Genomic DNA, 19,530 nt, shown 5'->3' on the forward strand with positions numbered 1-19,530 from the left:
AATTAATGGGCCAAATGAACAGATATTAACAAAAGAGCGAGACATTTACAGGTACGAAAAGTGTCTAACACTGAAAAAGTTACTTTCGTTGTTTCAAGTTAACTCACTTCAGTAGTTCTGTAGCAAGTGCTATTAACAAAAATGCAGCATGGTGGACTTACATTGGTTCGGTCAATGTCCAGCTTGGAAGTGAACTCTTTGCCCACTTGGAAGAGGGCATCATCCGACCAGTCACCAAACCAGTTCAGGACACACCTGCGCAAAAGTAAGATCATTATTGTACTGCTGGCTACACAGCTGAGGTGGGAAGTCACTCACTGCGGGATCAGTTGCGTACATTAAATATGGCAATTGCATATAAATTACAGTAAACTCTCGATAAACGGAACCTGAAGGAACAAAGAAAATGTGTTTCATTTAACAGGAGTTCGGTTTATTGAGAGATGAGTAAGAGTGCAGAATTCAGGTACGAAACCAATTCTACTAGAGGCAGCAGTTCCGTTTAAGCAGCAGTTTCGTTCCACAAATTTCTCTTTCCTGAGAGTGCACTGCATTTAAAAAAAAAGTTGCTTTTATAGCATCAATTAATAGAATCGAATCCCATTACAATGAAATTCAAGAGATACTGAAGAAAGTTAAAGCGAGCGAAATTTTGTTGCAGAGAAACCTCACACATCTTTTTTGACCATTGGTCTCATCAATTGCACACCCATCATCATCATCATCAGCCTGACTACCCTAATTACTCGAATCTAACGAGTGCCTTTTTTCTGGTTAAGCGAATTCATAAATCGCATGCGCGTTAGAATCGAGTACGAAAAAAAAATGAATACGGTCATTCTATTGCCATCGGCATATTCAAAGTGGCCGCCACCTAGAGGCGTCGGCCATTTCTGCCTATGTGTTTCCCATGCGCTGCACTTCGTACGTGTGCTGAGGAGTTCGTCACCTAGGTGAGCATTAGCATCGACGGCATGGAAGGGCTGACTCCAAAAACTCGACAAGTGCACCACGATGCCGCTTTTAAAAGGAAAGCCATCGCGTGTGCCGAAACGGACGAAAATCGCGCCGCATCGCGGTTGTTCGGAGTTCCCAAAACGTGCATGCGAGACTGGCGGAAACAAAAGCAGAAGATTGTCGACAGCAAAGATTCACGCAAAGGCTTCATTGGACCACAGCAGGGTCGGTTTCCGCAAATTGAACAGCTGCTCGGCGAGTATGTGATTGAGCAGTGGCACAGCGGCCCGTGACGACAGAACTGCTCCAAGTGCAGGCTATGCAGTTAGCCTTAGAAAAAGGGCTAATGCGGAGCCATTTTAAAGCGAGCAAGTGCTGGTTAACTAACTTTATGAAGAGGAAAGGCTTTTTCCTCCGAAGGCAAACGGGCATTTGCGAAAAGTTTCCGGAAGAGTAACATAAAAAGCTTCACAGTTTTCAGAGGTTCGTCCTAAACTTGCGGCACAACAACGGCTACCTGCTTAGGCAAATCGGGAATGCTGATCAGACGCCTCTTTGCTTCAACATGCCTGGCACCACAACCGTCGAGAAGAAGGGGGCGAAGCAAGTTCGCGTGCTGACATCGGGCCAGGGTAAAACTAGAGTGACGGCCATGCTACGTTGCATGTCAGATAGGCACAAGCTTCCCCCGTACCTCATATTTAAACGGAAGACGCTCCCGAAAGGAGTCGTTTTCCTGAGTGGTGTGATCGTGCGGGCCAACGAGAAAAATGGGTGTGCGTTGCAATCGATGTCTTACCTTTTTTTTTTCGTTGTCGTGAAAACCGGGTGCGCGTTACAATTGAGGGCGCGGTAGAATCGAGTAAATACAGTACGTCCACTGCAGGACAAAGGCCTCTCCCATGTTCCACCAGTTTCGCACACCCAACAAAAATTAACTTCGCAACCTTGAGAACTAGCAAAACCTGATTATTCGAAGAATCTGCGATATCAGTCAGACCAAGTAAACAAAACCGAATGTTTTCACTAGTCATTCTACTTTGCCTTAGCATCTCATAACTCAACTACAAATCTCTGTAGTATTTCTGTAACTCAGCATCTACAGAATTCGGCACATACGATACTCGACATCTATGAAACCCGGCATCTCTAATTTGACGTAGTTCAAACTTTTGGGACACTTGCACAATTTCAATTATTGAACACTTGCTTAGTGCAGCAATGAGGAGGAGTTCTCTGTTACAATATTTCTCAACGGCATGGTGCATAATATTTCAAAGTTCGAACTGCAACTTTCATAGCAAGAACCAGTTTACCGAAAAGTCCACCGAAAACATCAACGACCAGGCTTTCTCACTCAAGTTGCACATCCCCTCTGCAACACAGGTGCAGCACCCCACCTGTTGAAGAGTGCTGGAGATGTGGCTGCCCTGTCCTTGAGTCCCTCGGAGGATGGGTTCATGGTGAACACGACGTGCAGGTTGCGCATCACCTGCCCCGTGAACCACTTGTACAGCTCCTCGCTCGAGTCCAGCATGAGTCCCTCGCGCTGCGAGCCCTCCTTGCACTGGGTCATGAGGGCCGCATACTCGTCCCCTTCAAACAGGCCAGGCACCTCGCCGTTGGCCAGCAGGGTGTTCATGCGCTCCAGGAAGGACGAGTCCAGCACGTTGCCCTCGTCCAGGATAAAGCAGATCTTTTCGCCCTTACAGCCGGACCGGCGCAGCACCGACCGCAGGTCCTCGTCAAAGTCCGCCGCGGTGTACTTGTTATGGACCTTGATCTGGAAGACGCTCAGGCCGTTCATCCAGGCCACGAAACGCGACAGTGTCGTCTTGCCCGCGCCGCTCACACCGATCAGCAGAAGGTGACCCTGTTGAGGTGAACAAGGTTGAGGGAACAAGAGCCAACATTCTGCCAAGAGTAAGCTATCTGCAAATTGAGGTTCTATTTTAACTACCTACAGTTTGTTGATCTTATCACAACTTCCCACAGCAAGGCTGATTAAAGCTATTTGTCATGGCTCTAGGACTAAATTCTTCCAGTTAGTATACTGCCCCCAGTATAACATGCACTTGTGGTAACGTATCTTAAGACACAGCAAGGGACTGCTTTCTCACCTGTGGCTGCCGGAAGATACGGTCAATGCGGAGCACGTGGTCAAGGACCTCGTTGAACAGGACCAGCTGCACATCCAGCTCCTCTTCGTAGAAAATCTGAAAATTGGGACGTTTCAAAATTTCAGAGTAAACAATGCAGGAACATGCTACATGGATGCAAATTCACCTTGAATAAACAGGATTTTGCAAGGTGTCAGTTCGTTGAACATTTTGCATTAACTACAAAAAAAACTGCCACTACTGAAGCTAGCATCCACTCTCATCTCGTTTTGTGAAAAGAAATTCTTACTGGAAAATATATCAAACCACCCAGCAAAAGTGAATGCCTCCAAGGCACAGAGAAATGCAGAACATTTTTAATATTAAAAATGAGCTGTGTCGGCCAATACAAGCCCTCTTCCCACGACAAAAGAGAGAGGGCAGTACCTTGAGCCTGGCCTTGACGTAGTTCCGTAGCTCGTCTCGCTTCACGGGAACGTAGTCCTTGGAGAGCCAGTTGCTGTAGAGGATGGGCCGCCCCAGTGCCTCATCCTGGTTGATGTTGGGGAAGTGCTTCAGGGCCACCACATCCACGTTCTCATCCGTCCAGGCGCGCTCCTCGTCCTCCACCAGTCTAAAGCATACAGATGCAATGGCGAGCTAATTACGACAAACGAAACAAGACTCACTTTGATAGCACACACTATGATGTCACTAAGCGAAGGATAATAAAGCTACATAGCTTTATGCTTGTGCCTCCTACGTGTGTATTGACTACGGTGGCAGTGCATGCGTCATGATTCACAGGGTCACAACCTCAGTCGTGTGCTCAAACTTCCGCTAGCGTCTTGCACACCATCACGGAGCCGCGTTAGAAGCACTGTTTGCGTATTGCAACAGTGCAGAAAGTTTGATCTTTTGCCATTGCAGTTGCAACCTAACGTGCCAGCTCAGCTACAGTCTGACCGAAGCTATGACGAGGTACCTGAGGCGTTGGGTGCAAAACACTTTAGCCCAGTACTCCTTGTCTTCTACTGCTTTCATACCTCTACCTTGTCAATAGGCAAGACGTCATCAGATGGTCCAACTAAAGTTAAATGCTGATTGGTGAAGCATGAAGAAGACAAGATAGACTGGAGTGCATGCACACGCACACACACATTTTCCTGTATGTCTTGTCTGCTTCTTTTTGCACTTATGGTCCAGAATAAACAACAAGCAGACCATTCCCGCATTAATGCATCATTGAAATAGATACTGTTCATATACAATCACCAACCTATAACACTGCTAGCTGTGGTGCATATTAAGGACAAGACCAACCACCTATTTATATAGTGCTTTAGAAAGGCGTGGGATGTGCAGCTATGTTCCAATTAATTGAGTGCACCGGTGTTGAGGTTACGGTGTTCATACCAGGGAGTTGCTGTTAGTGTTGGTTAAACCCCACACCACTGCACCATTAAAGTGCAGGTGGCATGGCAATAATCGTATCTTCACTCCCACATGAAGTTTGTGACATCTTCAAAACGAGAACGCTATGACGATGCCTGTTTTGACCCCATACCTGTCCTGAAACAGTCTCAGGCCCTCATGAGCCCAGATGCGCACCAGGCCCTCGACAGGCAATGTCTCGAGTGGCCGCAGGGCCTCGCAGATGCCCCGCACCCAACGGGTCAGCTCACGCGGGCTGTACACATAATGCGGCTGCATGTCTTGGGTGAAGCGCTCCTACAGACAGAGACGGCACATATACAATTCCTGGTTACTCACAGTGGCAGAAGGAGACAGCTCTGATTGATATGTGGGGTTTAACGAAGGAGACAGCACTGACACCAGGATCAAAGGCAATACAAAAACTAAGCATAGTAAAACCAAAGAGTATTATGCAATATGAAAAAGGAAAACAATCAGTAGCACCGCTCAGACATTTACTTGGAGCACATCAAGTGCACATTGAAGTTTAAATTGTAATTTCGTGCTATAGGTTTTATTAGGCTTGTGTGAATATTTCGATGCTTCAAACACTCAAACAAACAATGCAGTATACAAATTTGCTTAGAATCGAACTTAAAACATTGAAAATTTCGAGTTATTTGAGACGAACGAATAAATGCATATTAGTACACGTGCGACATTTTGTAAAGGTAGTTTCACTGCAGCGGAGACGTACTAATCCGTGAGTGGTTTTACTGCAGTGATGCTGTGCCGAGTCGCGAAAACATGTAACCAGGAGAAATCCACCCTGCTGCAAAGCCCCACTTCAAGGCTGAGCACACTGCCCAAGATAGCACAAATCGATCCTTGCGCTTTCTGGCCCAAGAGAGGCACAACACCTTGCAGCAAATAAAGGTTGCGTCGTACGCTCACCTGCGACAGGAGATAGAACTCCACCATGGCAGCAGTGAGCGGCTCCGCGTAGGCTCTCAGCGAGGGCACCATGCGCAGCATGGCACGGTTGAAGGTGCCGTAGATCTGCTTGAGTGACGTCTCACCCGGGTAGTCGACGTAAACTACAGGCACGTGTCGCAGGAACCTGGTTGCGAGCAGGAGGCACAAGTGTCATTTTATGGTGAGACTTGGGCAGAAGACAAAGTTTAAATGCTGAATGCATGAACATTTGTTTATCCGGTGCTCTTGCCATGACTTCAAAAAGCGTCAGGCAAATGTGTGCTCTCCTCTACACTATTCTTCCCTGACGAACCGCTGAAGCTATAACATTTGCTTAGAAGTGAATGTTTGATAGACTAAGGAATGACACTGTCTACAGAAGTAGTGGATCGTACTTGTTGGAAACTGAAAATAATTAAAAACAAGTATAGTGATGGAAGCGACATTTTAGAGCAGATTCTGGAGCAGAAAAAATTGTGCTTTGGAGCTGCCATAAGTGTTCTTGGAGCAGAAAAATAATGTTAGTTTGGAGAAATTATTGACATTTTAGGAGCAGATAGGAAAATATTCTAAACGACTCCTGGAGTTTAAAGCGTCATTTGAACTTCTAATAAATACCAACACTTATCAAACATATTGCACACCCCGCCGTGGTGGTCAGTGGCTAAGGTGCTCAGCTGCTGAACCGCAAGTCGCGGGATCGAATCCCGGCTGCGGCGGCTGCATTTCCGATGGAGGCGGGAATGTTATAGGCTCGTGTACTCAAATTTGGGTGCACGTTAAAAAACCCCAGATGGTCGAAATTTCCGGAGCCCTCCACTATGGCGTCTCTCATAATCATATAGTGGTTTTGGAACGTTAAACCCCACATATCAATCAAACATATTGCACATACAATAATCACTTGAAGTAGCATGAAACAAATAATAAAGACTAAGACGAGCTACCTATAATTGAAACACCAATACATGTGGTAGAAATCATATAAAAGCAATAAAGCTGAGCAATAAATAAAAAGTGATAAAGCTGAGCCATTGCCACATGTAACTATTGCAGAAGCAGCAGTCTATAATCAGTACGAATACTGCATGTTTTCTTATTTCACCAAAACAGGCAGCCTAGAAATTTTCAAAAAGTACCGTGAAATGAGCTACCGTAATTACTCAAATCTAACGCGCACCTTTTTTCCGGTTAAGCGAGTTCATAAATCGCATGCGCATTAGAATCGAGTACGAAAAAAAAAAAGGATACGGTCATTCTATTGCCATCGGCATTCCAAAACGGCCGCCCCCTACGTGCGTCGGCACGGCGCGTCGGCCATTTATGCCTATGTGTTTCCCACGTGCTGCACTTCGTACGTGTGCTGAGGAGTTCGTCATCTTGGTGTGCATAAGCATCGACGGCATGGAAGGGTCGACTCCAAAAACTCGACAAGTGCACCACGATGCCGCTTTTAAAAGAAAAGTCATCGCGTGTGCCGAAACAGACGTAAATCGGGCTGCATCGCGGTCGTTCAGAGTTCCCGAAACAAAGCATGCGGGACTGGCGGAAACAAAAGCAGAAGATTGTCGACAACAAAGATTCACGCAAAGGCTTCAGCGGACCACAGCAGGGTCGGTTTCCGCAAATTGAAGAGCTGCTCGGCGAGTATGTGATTGAGCAGTGAGCGGCACAGCGGCCCGTGGCGACAGAACTGCTCCAAGTGCAGGCTATGCAGTTAGCCTTAGAAAAAGGGCTAATGCGAAGCCAGTTTAAAGCGAGCAGGTGCTGGCTAAATAACTTTATGAAGAGGAAAGGCTTTTCCCTCTGAAGATGAACGGGCATATGCCAAAAGTTGCCGGAGGAGTACGAAGAAAACCTTCTGTTTTCAGAGGTTCGTCCTAAACTTGCGGCACAACAACGGCTCCCTGCTTGGGCAAATCGGGGATGCCGATCAGACATTTCTTTACTTCGACATGCCTGGCACCACAACCGTCGAGAAGGGGGCGAAGAAAGTTCGCGTGCTGACATCGGGTCACGGTAAAACTAGAGTGAGGGAAATGCTCCGTAGCACATCAGATAGGCACACGCTTCCCACGTACCTCATATTTAAACAGAAGACGCTCCCGAAAGGAGTCTTTTTCCCGAGTGGTGTGATCGTGTGGGCCAACGAGAAAAATGGGTGCGCGTTGCAATCGATGTCTTACTTTTTTTTTTTTTCGTCGTGGAAACCGGGTGCGCGTTACAATCGAGGGTGCGGTAGAATCTAGTAAATACGGTAAATGAGCTTTACACTTAAATGCCACTTCTTGTGACATAAATGAGCTCAAAGCTGCTAAAGTGGGGAATGTAATCAGTCACATATCAAAGTCATCTAAGCAGCAGTTAGTAAACACTATGATGCTGAATTAACTACACACACATTTCATAAATATAGTCTGCTTGTAACATATAGAAGTCCACAATGTTAGTACACGTAGCACGGTCAATATGCTGGTATACAGCCAATTTTTGGTTTTGTTTACTGATTGGATGGTCACATGATTGAACTTCACTGTTTTCAGTTTCCTCGATTCCATTTTGGAGCAGAATGGAACAGCATTTCTTTTTTGAAGCAGTTTGGATCAATTGGAGCTGTGAAGCCCCACTTCAAGCCTTGTGACTTCCATCACTGCAAGTCACAAGGATCATTTGAAAAATCGTAGATCATTAATGAAGACATCTTTGGAAATAGCTACATTAATTATTTTGGTTTAAAGGGGCACTGAAATACTTTATCAAATAACCATGGAATGAATTCACTGGAAGAGTGATTATTTCACGAATCCAATGCCGCAAGAATTTTAAGAACTCGTCCAGTGCTAGTGGAGTTACGAAGGTTTGTCGCATGCTGCAACTGCATTCTCTCTTGTCTCGTCCCGGCGAAAGTGCGTGAAGCTAAGCAGGGAGAAATGGCAGGGCCACAGAAAAACGTCACGCGAGCTTCGCGACCTTGAGCATTTGTTTTTCTTCGAATGCGCCGTTTTCTCAGTGCGATCGCGCGCGCAGACATGGACAAGTAGCGGCCTCCCACGGCGATCTCTGTAACGAAGGGCGCGCCATGTTCAAATCAGCCAATGGCTGATAAATGGGTCGTTGAAGTGATTTAAGGGCATATAACGAGATTTGTCGAGAGAAGACAAAGCAATTTTTAGCTGACTTTGATCATTTATTGTGAATTCCAAGCTGCGTGCCGTACTATAATATTTGGCTCGCGTGCTGTCAGGAGCCTCTACTACTGATCGGCAGCGTTTTCTGACCATGCTTAAAAACTGTTGCAGGGCCCGTTTAAGCGCACAAACTAAATGTGTGCCTTTAGCACAGTGCAATCTTTCTTTTACTTTTTACACGTACTTTAGTTACACACGATATTGCCACCTTTGAAGATACGTCAAACACCGATAACGAAACACCGCATTACCACCTACAACGACGCGCACCCCAATACGGTAGCAGCCTTATTGTGTTTTGCCAACCAAACAACACATAATTCAAATGCAGGTCAAGGAAATGCTTCAGGATGGTGTGATACAGCCTTCAAGCAGTCCCTGATCGTCACCAATCGTTTTCGTGAAAAAGAAAGACGGCACGCTTCGCTTTTGTGTTGACTACAGGAGGTTGAACAATGTCACAAAGAAAAAAGTGTATCTGTTGGCCAGAATCAATGATTCTCTAGACAGACTGCGGCGCGTGAAGTATTTTTCATACAGCGACTTGAAGAATGGTTATTGACAAATACAGGTCGACGAACGTGACCGGGAAAAGACAGCTTCTGTAACTGCGGATAGCCTTTATGAATTCGAAGTGCTGCCTTTTGGCCTCTGCTCCGCTCTAGCCACATTCCAGTGAATGATGAATACCGTCGGCTGACCTTAAGCGGAAAAACTGACTCGTCTACTTCGATGATGTCGTGTTTTGGAAACATTTGACGAGCATTACGTCGCCTTCAGAATATACTCGAAGCCATTCGATCGGCTGATCTCACACTCCGACCTGAGAAATGTCATTTCGGCTACAAAGAATTAAAGTTTCCTGGTCACGTCATGAGAACCGCTAGTGTTCAGCCTGATCCTGGGAAGACTGCTGCCATTGCCGCTTTTCCAGCTTTTAAGTGACAAAAAAAAAGTCTTCGACGGTTTCTGCGTCTGTGCGCGTATTACCGGCGCTTTATTGAAAATTTCTCCAACATTGCACAGCCACTATTACGCATCACGCGTGACGACACACAATATATTGTTGCTTTTTTATTAACATGCCTGTGTGAGAGTGGCTTTCGGCCAGGGTCCGTGGGTGGGTTGCACGCGCCCACGAACTGGATGCGCTCCAGACGGACCCAGGTGTGGTCCGTGGTTCGGTAGAAGCCTCCATGCTCCACCAGCTGCCGCAGGAAGGAGATCACTCGCTGTGTCCCTAAAGAGATGAGAGATTATCGTTGACTGACGGCTATGATGAACAGCGCACTCTGAGAACTATTTCGATAGACTGCTCTGTAATAACAGAAGTGTGCTTGCATTGATTCACATGAGTATACTAATGTATGGACAACAAGCATTGCTGCTAGCGACATCTTGACAGACTGCGCTTTACCGAATCATCGGGAAATATTAGCAATATGGCCAACAGTACCTTATTTATCTAATTAAATACTAAATCAGTAAACCTTTAAAGTCATTACATTTTTCTTTAACATGAGAAAAGGCATGAAATGCAAGGAAGTTTTTATTATGCAATGATTTAGCAAAGAGCTTAAAGATGGCATTGTCAGTGATGCTTAAGATACATTATGAAGTGCATTGGCGCATCTGTGCTGGTACATTTCTGCAATGGCAACCATAGAAGCTTTACAAATACACAGCAGCACGTATGCATAAACTCAAAAAACAGTTTGAAAGTTCTCGACTGGGCATAACACTGTCAATTTGTACATGTTCTTTTTCATTTCCAAAGCTGGTGAGATTACACGTCCTCACTGGTGCACCCAACTTAATAAAGTGACGAGTTCCAATAATATGTAAAAGAGCAGATCACACTAACACTGGTACAATGTAACCCTTACCCTGAGCTCAAAGGGGCCCTGAAACACATTTTAAGTAACCATGGAATGAATTCACTAGAAGAGCTTATTGCCTCACAAATTCAACGCCGCAAAAATTTTAAGAATCCGTCCAGTACGAGCCGAGTTACAAAGATTTGGCACATGCTGCAATCACATTCTCTCTTCTCTCGTCCCGACAAAAGCACTGGAAGCTAAGCAGGGAGGGATGCCAAGGACAAAAAAAATACGTCACGTGCGCCTCGTAACCTTGAGCACTTTTTTTTTTCGAACGCGTGGCTTTTTCAGTGTGATCACGCACAGCGTGGACAAGTCGCGGCGATCTCTGTAACGACCGAACGCGCCATGTTCAAATCAATCAATGGCTCAAATCAAATCAATCAATCTATAAATGATTTTTAACATATTCCATCATTTGTTGAGAGAAGATAAATCAATCTTTAGCTGAATTCGATCATTTAGTGTGAAGTCCAGGCCGCGTCCTGTGCTATACCATTGGACTCCCGCGCTCTCAAGAGCCTCTACTACCGATCGGCAGCGTTTTCTGACCATGCTAAAAAAAAGCTTTGCACGGCCTCTTTAAGTGCACAGCACTCACCATACTTGTCCATGTCGGGCAGGTTGATCTCGTCACAGAAGAGCACCAGCCACTTGCCCAACTGGATCGGGGAGAGCACCACGCCGTTCGGGGTGCGCCGGTACTCGCAGTAGTGGTCGAAGGTCTTCAGCAGCAGCTCGGGGGTGGTGGCACTGGAGAAGTTCAGGCCCACCACCTCCATGTCGGGCAGCGAGCGCAGCGCTGAGAAGAGGGTCATGGTCTTGCCGGAGCCCGGCGGACCGCACAGTACCAGGGGCCGGTGTTCTGCCAGCCACGTGTAGAGCAGGGCCTCGTGGCGCACCGTGTCCACCGTCGGCACCACAACGTCTGGCGCGGCCACCTTGTGCGTTTCCACTTCCACCTGGGGCACTTTACTCTGCCAGGGAGTCCACTCACCCGTTGACAGAGACACCTGCGAAGGTGAGGCACCGTTATTCCGTCACTTTCGAGCGAGATTGTTGACACGAAACGGTAGAATGGGCAACAGCACTGCTTTACTTTTAGGGTGTAGGATTTGGCTATGACAAAGGGCACCTTGGCTGATGATGTCAATGATGCCTACGTCAACAATGACAAAAATGAAGGGCCACAGTTATAACGAGTACTTGGGCCAATAACGATACTGATAAATCAATTTGGCAATAACAATAACCAGAAGTGCCTCTGTTGACAACAAAAACAACGATTAGTATTCATATTAACAATACAATGACTGCCTTGTCTCGTGTTATTCCTAACCGCTGCATTGCTAACAGCTTTCTTCTCTTGCTTCGAGACTTTTTCTCTTGCTTCGAGACATCTAGTTGCACGAAGCTTGCCTGCAGAATTATCCAGATGGGTGCTCACTGTCAACGAATGACTCAAGTGTAGAGGATGCTCTCATTAATAGTTGCAAAATGCGGCTTTAGTTTCCATTCACAGAAGATAAAAAGGTAAAAAAAAAAGGCCCACTCACCTCGTAGTCAATGATGGGCATGCCCGTGTTGGCCGGCAGGGACATTGTGGCCACGCTGCGGATGAAGTCGCCCAGCTCAGAGCGCACCTTAAGACGTCCATCGCCAGCGAACGACCACAGAAGGGCATACACAAGGCACTTGGGAATGTACTTCTCCAGCTGGTCTTGCTGTGTAGACAATGTATTGAATTCCTCACAATCGTGCAAAGGCAGACAAGTTTGGTTCAGTTATGAAAGAACTACGACACTAGCTACAACAAAAGATGTGTTGGAGGGCAGCAAATATTAGAATGTATACTATAGTGTTCGAACTAACTTAAAACACGAATCAGCAATTTCCAGAATTTCAGATGATTAAAAACGAACAGACACATTTTAAAGCATGTTAGCAGCCTGAATAGATAGTTCACTGCAGCGTGGTGCTACTATGCCGCACAACAACCCATTCGAGGGAAACTTGCTCTGCTGTGAAGCCACACTAAGTGTGCACGTAAGCTTTTTGGAAGCTAAAAGCGTGTTGTACAGACTTACATAGGCTAGGTATGGTAAATATTTTAAACAAAAAATGTTTTACCCCTTATAACTTGCACAATGCCATGATTGAAGTACTGCTACTATTTGAATTTGCTTCGAAATTATTTGGTACTAATTACAATTTGCTACAACCCTTAAATGCGATATTCGAACAAGCCTAGCAAAGTTGAACCCATTTATAAGAGACACTGATGTAAGAGACAAATAGGTGTGAGAAACACCCGTGTGCTGCACTGAAATAGGGAGTTGAAAAGAAAATGCCACTGTGGTGCCCTACTTGTGAGAGCCACCTCATATTGTCACGTGCTTGTCGCTCTATCGGTGGGAGCTCCCGCGCAAAAAAAAAAAAAAAACAGACAACGGAGGAGGTAGCGTCGTGTTTCGCAACATGGCTCCGAAAGCGCATGGTCCGCCGCTGAAAAAGAAACTTCGGAAACGTGATTCCGCTGCCTCTACTGCTCATGATCTTGATTTGAGCTGTAGCGAGGACTCTGAAGAAGAAGTTGGATCATCAGATTTCGACTCTGACAACGATGATTCATCTCCACAGCCCGGACCTTCCACCCGTGTGTCAAAGTAAGCGTAGGTTCGGATGTCGATGTTGTTTTTATAACGTGAGCGTGTTTTGTAAGTGACGACACTTGTATACGTTTTCTTACTAGGGTGTCAACTACCTATGGAGGCGATATTCTGCCGAATGCAGCATGCAGGGTCAAGTTCTTACCTAAACGAACACCTGGCGTACATCTGGATGTGACGCGCCGAAGCGAGACGCGAAGCTTTATCCGCGCACTGGACATGTTTATGATGTTTTTCACTGCTGAATTGGTCTCAACTATCTGTCAGTACACCAACAAGTACGCTTGGATGAAAATTTTCGAAAAACCCAGCTACTCAGAAGCAGACGGCTCTTGGCTTGAGGTCACGCCGCCGGAGATGTTGCGGTTCATTGCACTCCTCATTTACATGGGTATCGTGCAAGTGCCACGCCTTCATATGTACTGGAACACTGGGTCAATATACGGTGGTCTCCTTCCAGCACAAATCATGAGTAGGAAGCGTTTCTTTTCTCTCCTCGCTTTCTTGCACGTCTCTGATCCGGAGGATCAGAGTACTGCATCAGCCGGAAAACTGCGGAAGGTGTGGCTACTGCTTCAACATATCAATGAGGTGTCAGCACGATTTTTCCAGCCATGGGAAGCAATTGCAGTAGATGAAAGGATGGTGAAATCGAAAGCAAGATCGGGAATTAGGCAATATATTCGTGATAAGGTGACGAAGTGGGGTTACAAATTGTGGGTTTTAGCTGAATCTGAAACAGGGTACACTTTACAGTTCTTTGTCTACACAGGTAAGAGGAAGACACCAGGACCACATGGGTTGGCTTTTGATGTTGTCAGTAAACTTTGTGAATACTTGGAACAAGGGTACAAAATTTACATGGACAATTTTTATACCTCAAAGCACCTATTTGAACATTTCCTGCAATGCAAAACGCTGGCATGTGGAACGACAAGAAAAGATCGCCGAGGCTTCCCTGGCGATCTGAAAGAAACAAAATGGGAAAGGAAGGCTGAGCGGGGGGACATTCGGTGGGTCAGGGATGGAAACATCTTGTTTCTCCAGTGGAAAGACCGCAAGGCAGTAAATCTAATGAGTACAATTCACACAGCGAATGAACACGTATCGGCAAAAAGACGTCAAAAAGTAGGGAACCGATGGACTGAGAGAACAGTAAGGAAGCCCTTGTTAGTACATGACTACAATGCAGGCATGTTGAGGGTAGACAAATCTGACCAGATAATTGGAACATACAATGTCCTTCGGAAATGCGTACGATGGTGGAAAACACTGTTCTTCCATTGTATCGACATAGCCTGCGTAAATACCTTCATTCTTTTTCAAGAGCATCGCAAACAGCATCCCGACATTCCTGAGCTAAATTTGAGTTCCTGATTTGATCAGCTTTCTTTCCGAGAGATGCTCATCCAGAAAATTTTGAACCTAAATGATCAACCTGTCAGAGTTTCTTATCTACCACCCGACTGGATTCGGCACAAGCTGGAAAAGGTTGACAACCGAAGAATCTGCAAGTTGTGCTACGAGAACACTAAAAAGGAAGTCAAAACAAATGTTTTTTGCAGCACCTGTGAAGCACATCTCTGCTTTACCACCACCCGCAACTGCTTCTCCAAGTGGCACATACGTAATGGGCGCTAAGATGAGAGCCCGCTAAAAATATACTTTTGATCGGAGAATGTTCAAATTTGGAAATATTACTCCTGATATTACAAGCTACAATTTGTATATTTCAGTTTTGTTTTAATCTGAATGCTGTAATGTATAACAGCAATTTTATATCTTCTCTTGTATACTTTCTTCAGTTTTCCTCAAATTTCAGAAATAAATTATGAAACAATATGAGGTTGTTTACTTTGAATTTTAATGCATTATAAAAACACGTGAATGGGCTACATTTTCATATAGAATAACCCATTGTACGCACAACAGTTTCTGATAAAAAAAATATCATGTAGACACACATTGAAAAGGCCAGTTTTCTACGGTAAGGAAAGAGTTAAAGATCCATCTGGCCGTTTGGCCCGCTGGAGCCTAAGGCTTTAAGAGTTCGACATGACCATCGTCTATAAATCTGGGAAGCGGCACACCGACGCCGACTGTCTCTCACGGTCGCCAGTGGAGACTGTCGCTCGTGATGACGAAAACATCGACGCGGCATTCTTGGGAGTTGTCAACAAGGCCACTATTGCACGGGAGCAGCGCAGTGACCCCGAGCTGTTACCACTCATTGAATATTTAGAAGGACGACGTAAGGACGTGCCGCGGTTATTTGCCAGAGGACTGCCATCCTTTTGCTTGCGAAACGATGTTCTCTATAAAAAAAACTTCTCACCAACCGGGAACCCACACTTGCTTGTCGTGCCTGCCTCTCTTCGAAAAGAAATTATGGAAGCGTGCCTTGATGAAGCAACTTCTGGTCATCTAGGCTACACCCGAACATTGTGCCGACTACGATGCAAGTACTACTGGCCAAAGTTACCCGCTGCTGTTAACCATCGCGTGCGAACTTGCACCGACTGCCAAAGGCGCAAAGCACCTTCCAGCAAGCCAGCCGGTCTTTTACATCCAGTCGAAGCACCAGCGAAGCCGTTCACCCAGATTGGAATGGATTTCCTGTGCCCCTTTCCAACGTCCACAACAGGCAATAGATGGATATTCGTGGCCACCGATTACCTCTCCCGTTATGCGGAGACTAAAGCTATGCAGCGCGGCACAGCAGCAGAGGCCGCTCAGTTCTTCATCGAATACATCGTCCTTCGGCATGGCGCTCCGACAGCAGTGATCTCAGACAGAGGATCTGCCTTCACCACAGAGCTTTTGGAGTCTGTTCTCAGACTCAGCGGTACAGCTCACCGGAGAACAACTGCTTACCATCCGCAGACAAACGGACTGACGGAGCGCCTCAACGGGACCCTCACAGACATGATCAGCATGTACGTTGACACGGAACATAAAAACTGGGATCAGATATTGTCGTACGTGACCTTTGCCTATAATACCGCTTGACAAGAAACCACTGGAATGACGCCGTTCAGTCTGATCTATGGTCGCGAAGTCACGGCAACGTTGAACGCCATGTTGCCGCATGAATGTGACGACATCCATGTGGACGCCGAAGAGTTCACTCAGCGCGCCGAGGAAGCCAGACAGCTCGCGTGTGTGCGCATCTGTCATCGGCAGCATCAAGATGCACAACGGTACGACCCCTGACACAAGTTTATTGGCTACACACCAGGCGACAAGGTCTGGGTCTGGATTCCGATACGTCGACGTGGACTGTCTGAAGAACTGCTAAGACGATACTTTGGCCCATACAGCGTCACGCGACGCTTGAACGTGAACTATGAAGTTGTTCCCAACACTGACTGTAGTTCTAAGCGTCAAAATCACTTACCCGAAGTCGTACACGTCGTGCGTATGAAACCGTATTTATCCAGTTGACGCAACCACTTCATACGCCTGGCAGAGCGCATAAGTTGCGCATCGGGACGATGCCTCTTTCGGAGGGAGACAAATGTCACGTGCTTGTCAAAAAGAAAGACAATGGCAGTTGTGCATGTGCCATGAAGCACAAAGAAATGGATGAAAAAGAAGAACTGTCTTCTTGCGCGTTCTATTAAAAAGAACCGATCTGCTTCTGGTGTCTCAATATTTGCGGCAAGACCTCTGTTTTGACGTCGTGACAATATGAAAGACAAAAATTGCTCCCCAGTACAAGTCTCTTACGAAGGGATTCAACTATATCAAAAAAACACGGCCACCGCTCGTCACACCAACCTGCATCATGAAGTCCGTGTGGGAGTGGTTGTAGGCGAGCACATTGTGTGTGGCCTGGTTCAACATGGAGAAGAGAGAGCCCAGGGCTCGGAAGCGAGTGAAGTCCATGACGTGCTCCTGACGTGAGGCCCACTCCAGGGCTCGTACCACCAGGCCTTCACTTCCAAAGTAAGGCTGCAGGATCATCGCAACGTCTCGCTGGGTCTGCACACACGAAGGAGATGAGAATAATGAGTGACAATGTCATGATGCAGTGTAGTACAATAGTTGGAAGCATCATAGATGTGGGGGTTAGTAATACTCAACAGAAAAGGGTTACAGTGAAAAAGAATAACACAGGAAAAGGCAACAAAACACAGTGTCAATGACTAGCGCTGCTTCATTCATTGAGCAGTGCTAGTCCTAGTTGTTCATTGAGGATTTCTAGGACATCTATTGGGGATCAAGTAGGTCTTCAACTTAGAATTATTCATCGAGGAACAGCAAAAATATCACTCATCTTGTGTCCTGTTCGCATGCTGCAACTTTAGCAGAACTGAATGAAAGACAACAACTGTCCTGACCAGAAGAAATGAAGGGCTTTAAAGAAGACATCCTATAAAACACCCTGATGTGCTACTAATCAATTTGATTGATTGATATGTGGGGTTTAACGTCCCAAAACTACTATATGATTATGAGAGACGCCGTAGTGGAGGGCTCCGGAAATTTAGACCACCTGGCGTTCTTTAACGTGCACCGAAATCTGAGCACACGGGCCTACAACATTTCCGCCTCCATCGGAAATGCAGCTGCCGCAGCCGGGATTCGAACCCGCGCCCTGCGGGTCAGCAGCCGATACTAATCAATTTTCCATTATTTAAATGTGCACAGTGTTACAACATGTGGCACGCCTTGCTCAGGCTAAGCGACACAGGCATATACGACCGCTCTCATGCCTTCGTTCCTTGTCATATCGCACCAAATCTGCAATATGGTTATGAGGCATGCCAAGTGGGTGTTTACAGATTAAATCTGGACATCTGGGATTCCTTATGTGTGCCTAAATATAAGCGCATGGGTGTTGCATTTTTGAGCAAGAGAGTAACAACATGAACAGGCAATCACAAGAGATATGACATGGACACACACGGACTCTTTTGACTCTCCTGTGGCTGTGTGCTTGCATTGTTACTCCCTTGCTCAACAATGAGCCAACTGGCCCAGAAAAGAAGTTTTGATGATATTGCATTTTGCTGCTAACAATGCAGCCGCTAACAAGAACCAAACCTTAGAGCACAACAGCTTCCTCAAAAGGCTGCCAAGGCAGATTTGCTCTTTAATGATACAGTAAAACTTCGCTAATTCAAACTCGGACAATTCAAAATTTCGGTTATTTAGAATAAATTCTATAGTTCCGTGTTTTTCAATGCAAATTTTACCGGATTATTTGAACAGCCCGCGGGGTTTCACCTGGATAATTCGCAATTCCCGCTGGCAGCAACGAACGTAAAACGGCGGCAATGGACGTGAAACGGCAATATGGCGACGCTTACCTCGGAGGTCATGATAGATGAAGTACTGGAAAGGAGTTAAAATGCATTTTTTATTTCTTGTTTTCCCCGTTCATGCTTTCTACGTTCACGCTCTCTACGTTTTCCAATTTATCAGGCATTCAGTTTCACATTTTTCACGTAGCTCACGTGCTTCGACTATTTGCTGTCTTGCATTAGTCTTGTTTACTTCCCCGCCCACGCCTGCTTTTTTCGCATGCAAAGTCCTGCCTGCTTGTTGAACTCACAATGCCGAAGTACAAGGTGCTGACGCTGTAGAAGAAGTTCTCCTTAAGGAGGGACGTGGCAATGAGAATTGTAAATTTGGTCAAAACGTTCAGTTTTTCAAGTAATATTTTCTGGAATCCTGAGACCATGTTTTACATCATAGTGTGATTTTAGACCAAAATAAGTAGTAGAGGTTGAGAAACAAGCATTTTACTGGAGGGCTGTCATCAAAAGGTATGTGAAAATTGGGCATAGCAAAATGCAAGTTTGCAGTTTTCCCTTGGCACAGTGCCACCATATTGCCATCATCATAGAGAGGACAAATCGGAGCTTTGAGCAGCTGCTGTCAGTCATCCCTGAGCCATTTCACAACAAATTAATCTATAGCCATTCCGTTTCCTGGACTTGGATTTTGAGACATTGGTGAGTGCCAAAAGCTGCCCATATTTGTGTGCATATCATACAGACTTTTGCAATTGGCTTTTTGCAAAAAATGTTGGCAAGACAATATGTCCAGGACATTTTAAGAAAATTTTTGTGAACTTACTAAAATATTAAAAATAAACGATTAGCATTACGGCATAAAATGAACCCTTGTGAATATCCTGTGAACATTTCGACAAACTCGTGTCTAATTAGCTAATTAATATTCGGGTGACAATGAGGATCTATCAAGTGTTCAAACTCAAAAGCATGTTAGCTTAAAAGCTATTTCAGTTATGATATCAACGCGACAAATGACATCTGCACACTGAATTTCATCCCTTTAACTCCATAAATAACAAAGATAATTTTCATGGCCACGT

General features: G+C 45.7%; 1 protein-coding gene across 2 annotated transcripts in view; it reads right to left on the reverse strand.

Annotated features, from left to right (window-relative positions):
- The window catches only part of Dhc64C (dynein heavy chain, cytoplasmic), a 188,630-nt gene that overhangs the window by 83,068 nt on the left and 86,032 nt on the right, over positions 1-19,530 (reverse strand). For both annotated transcript variants that reach the window (XM_075866271.1, XM_037418917.2), the window contains exons 40-49: positions 16,965-17,168; positions 12,072-12,239; positions 11,117-11,528; positions 9,722-9,875; positions 5,427-5,592; positions 4,624-4,787; positions 3,504-3,690; positions 3,078-3,173; positions 2,358-2,830; positions 162-255 (exon numbers count right to left, since the gene is read on the reverse strand). In XM_075866271.1, the coding sequence (XP_075722386.1) occupies positions 162-255; positions 2,358-2,830; positions 3,078-3,173; positions 3,504-3,690; positions 4,624-4,787; positions 5,427-5,592; positions 9,722-9,875; positions 11,117-11,528; positions 12,072-12,239; positions 16,965-17,168 (2,118 nt within the window). The remainder of the gene's footprint in view (positions 1-161; positions 256-2,357; positions 2,831-3,077; positions 3,174-3,503; positions 3,691-4,623; positions 4,788-5,426; positions 5,593-9,721; positions 9,876-11,116; positions 11,529-12,071; positions 12,240-16,964; positions 17,169-19,530) is intronic.

This window comes from Rhipicephalus microplus, chromosome 6, assembly GCF_043290135.1.
Source record: "Rhipicephalus microplus isolate Deutch F79 chromosome 6, USDA_Rmic, whole genome shotgun sequence".
NCBI lineage: Eukaryota > Metazoa > Arthropoda > Arachnida > Ixodida > Ixodidae > Rhipicephalus > Rhipicephalus microplus.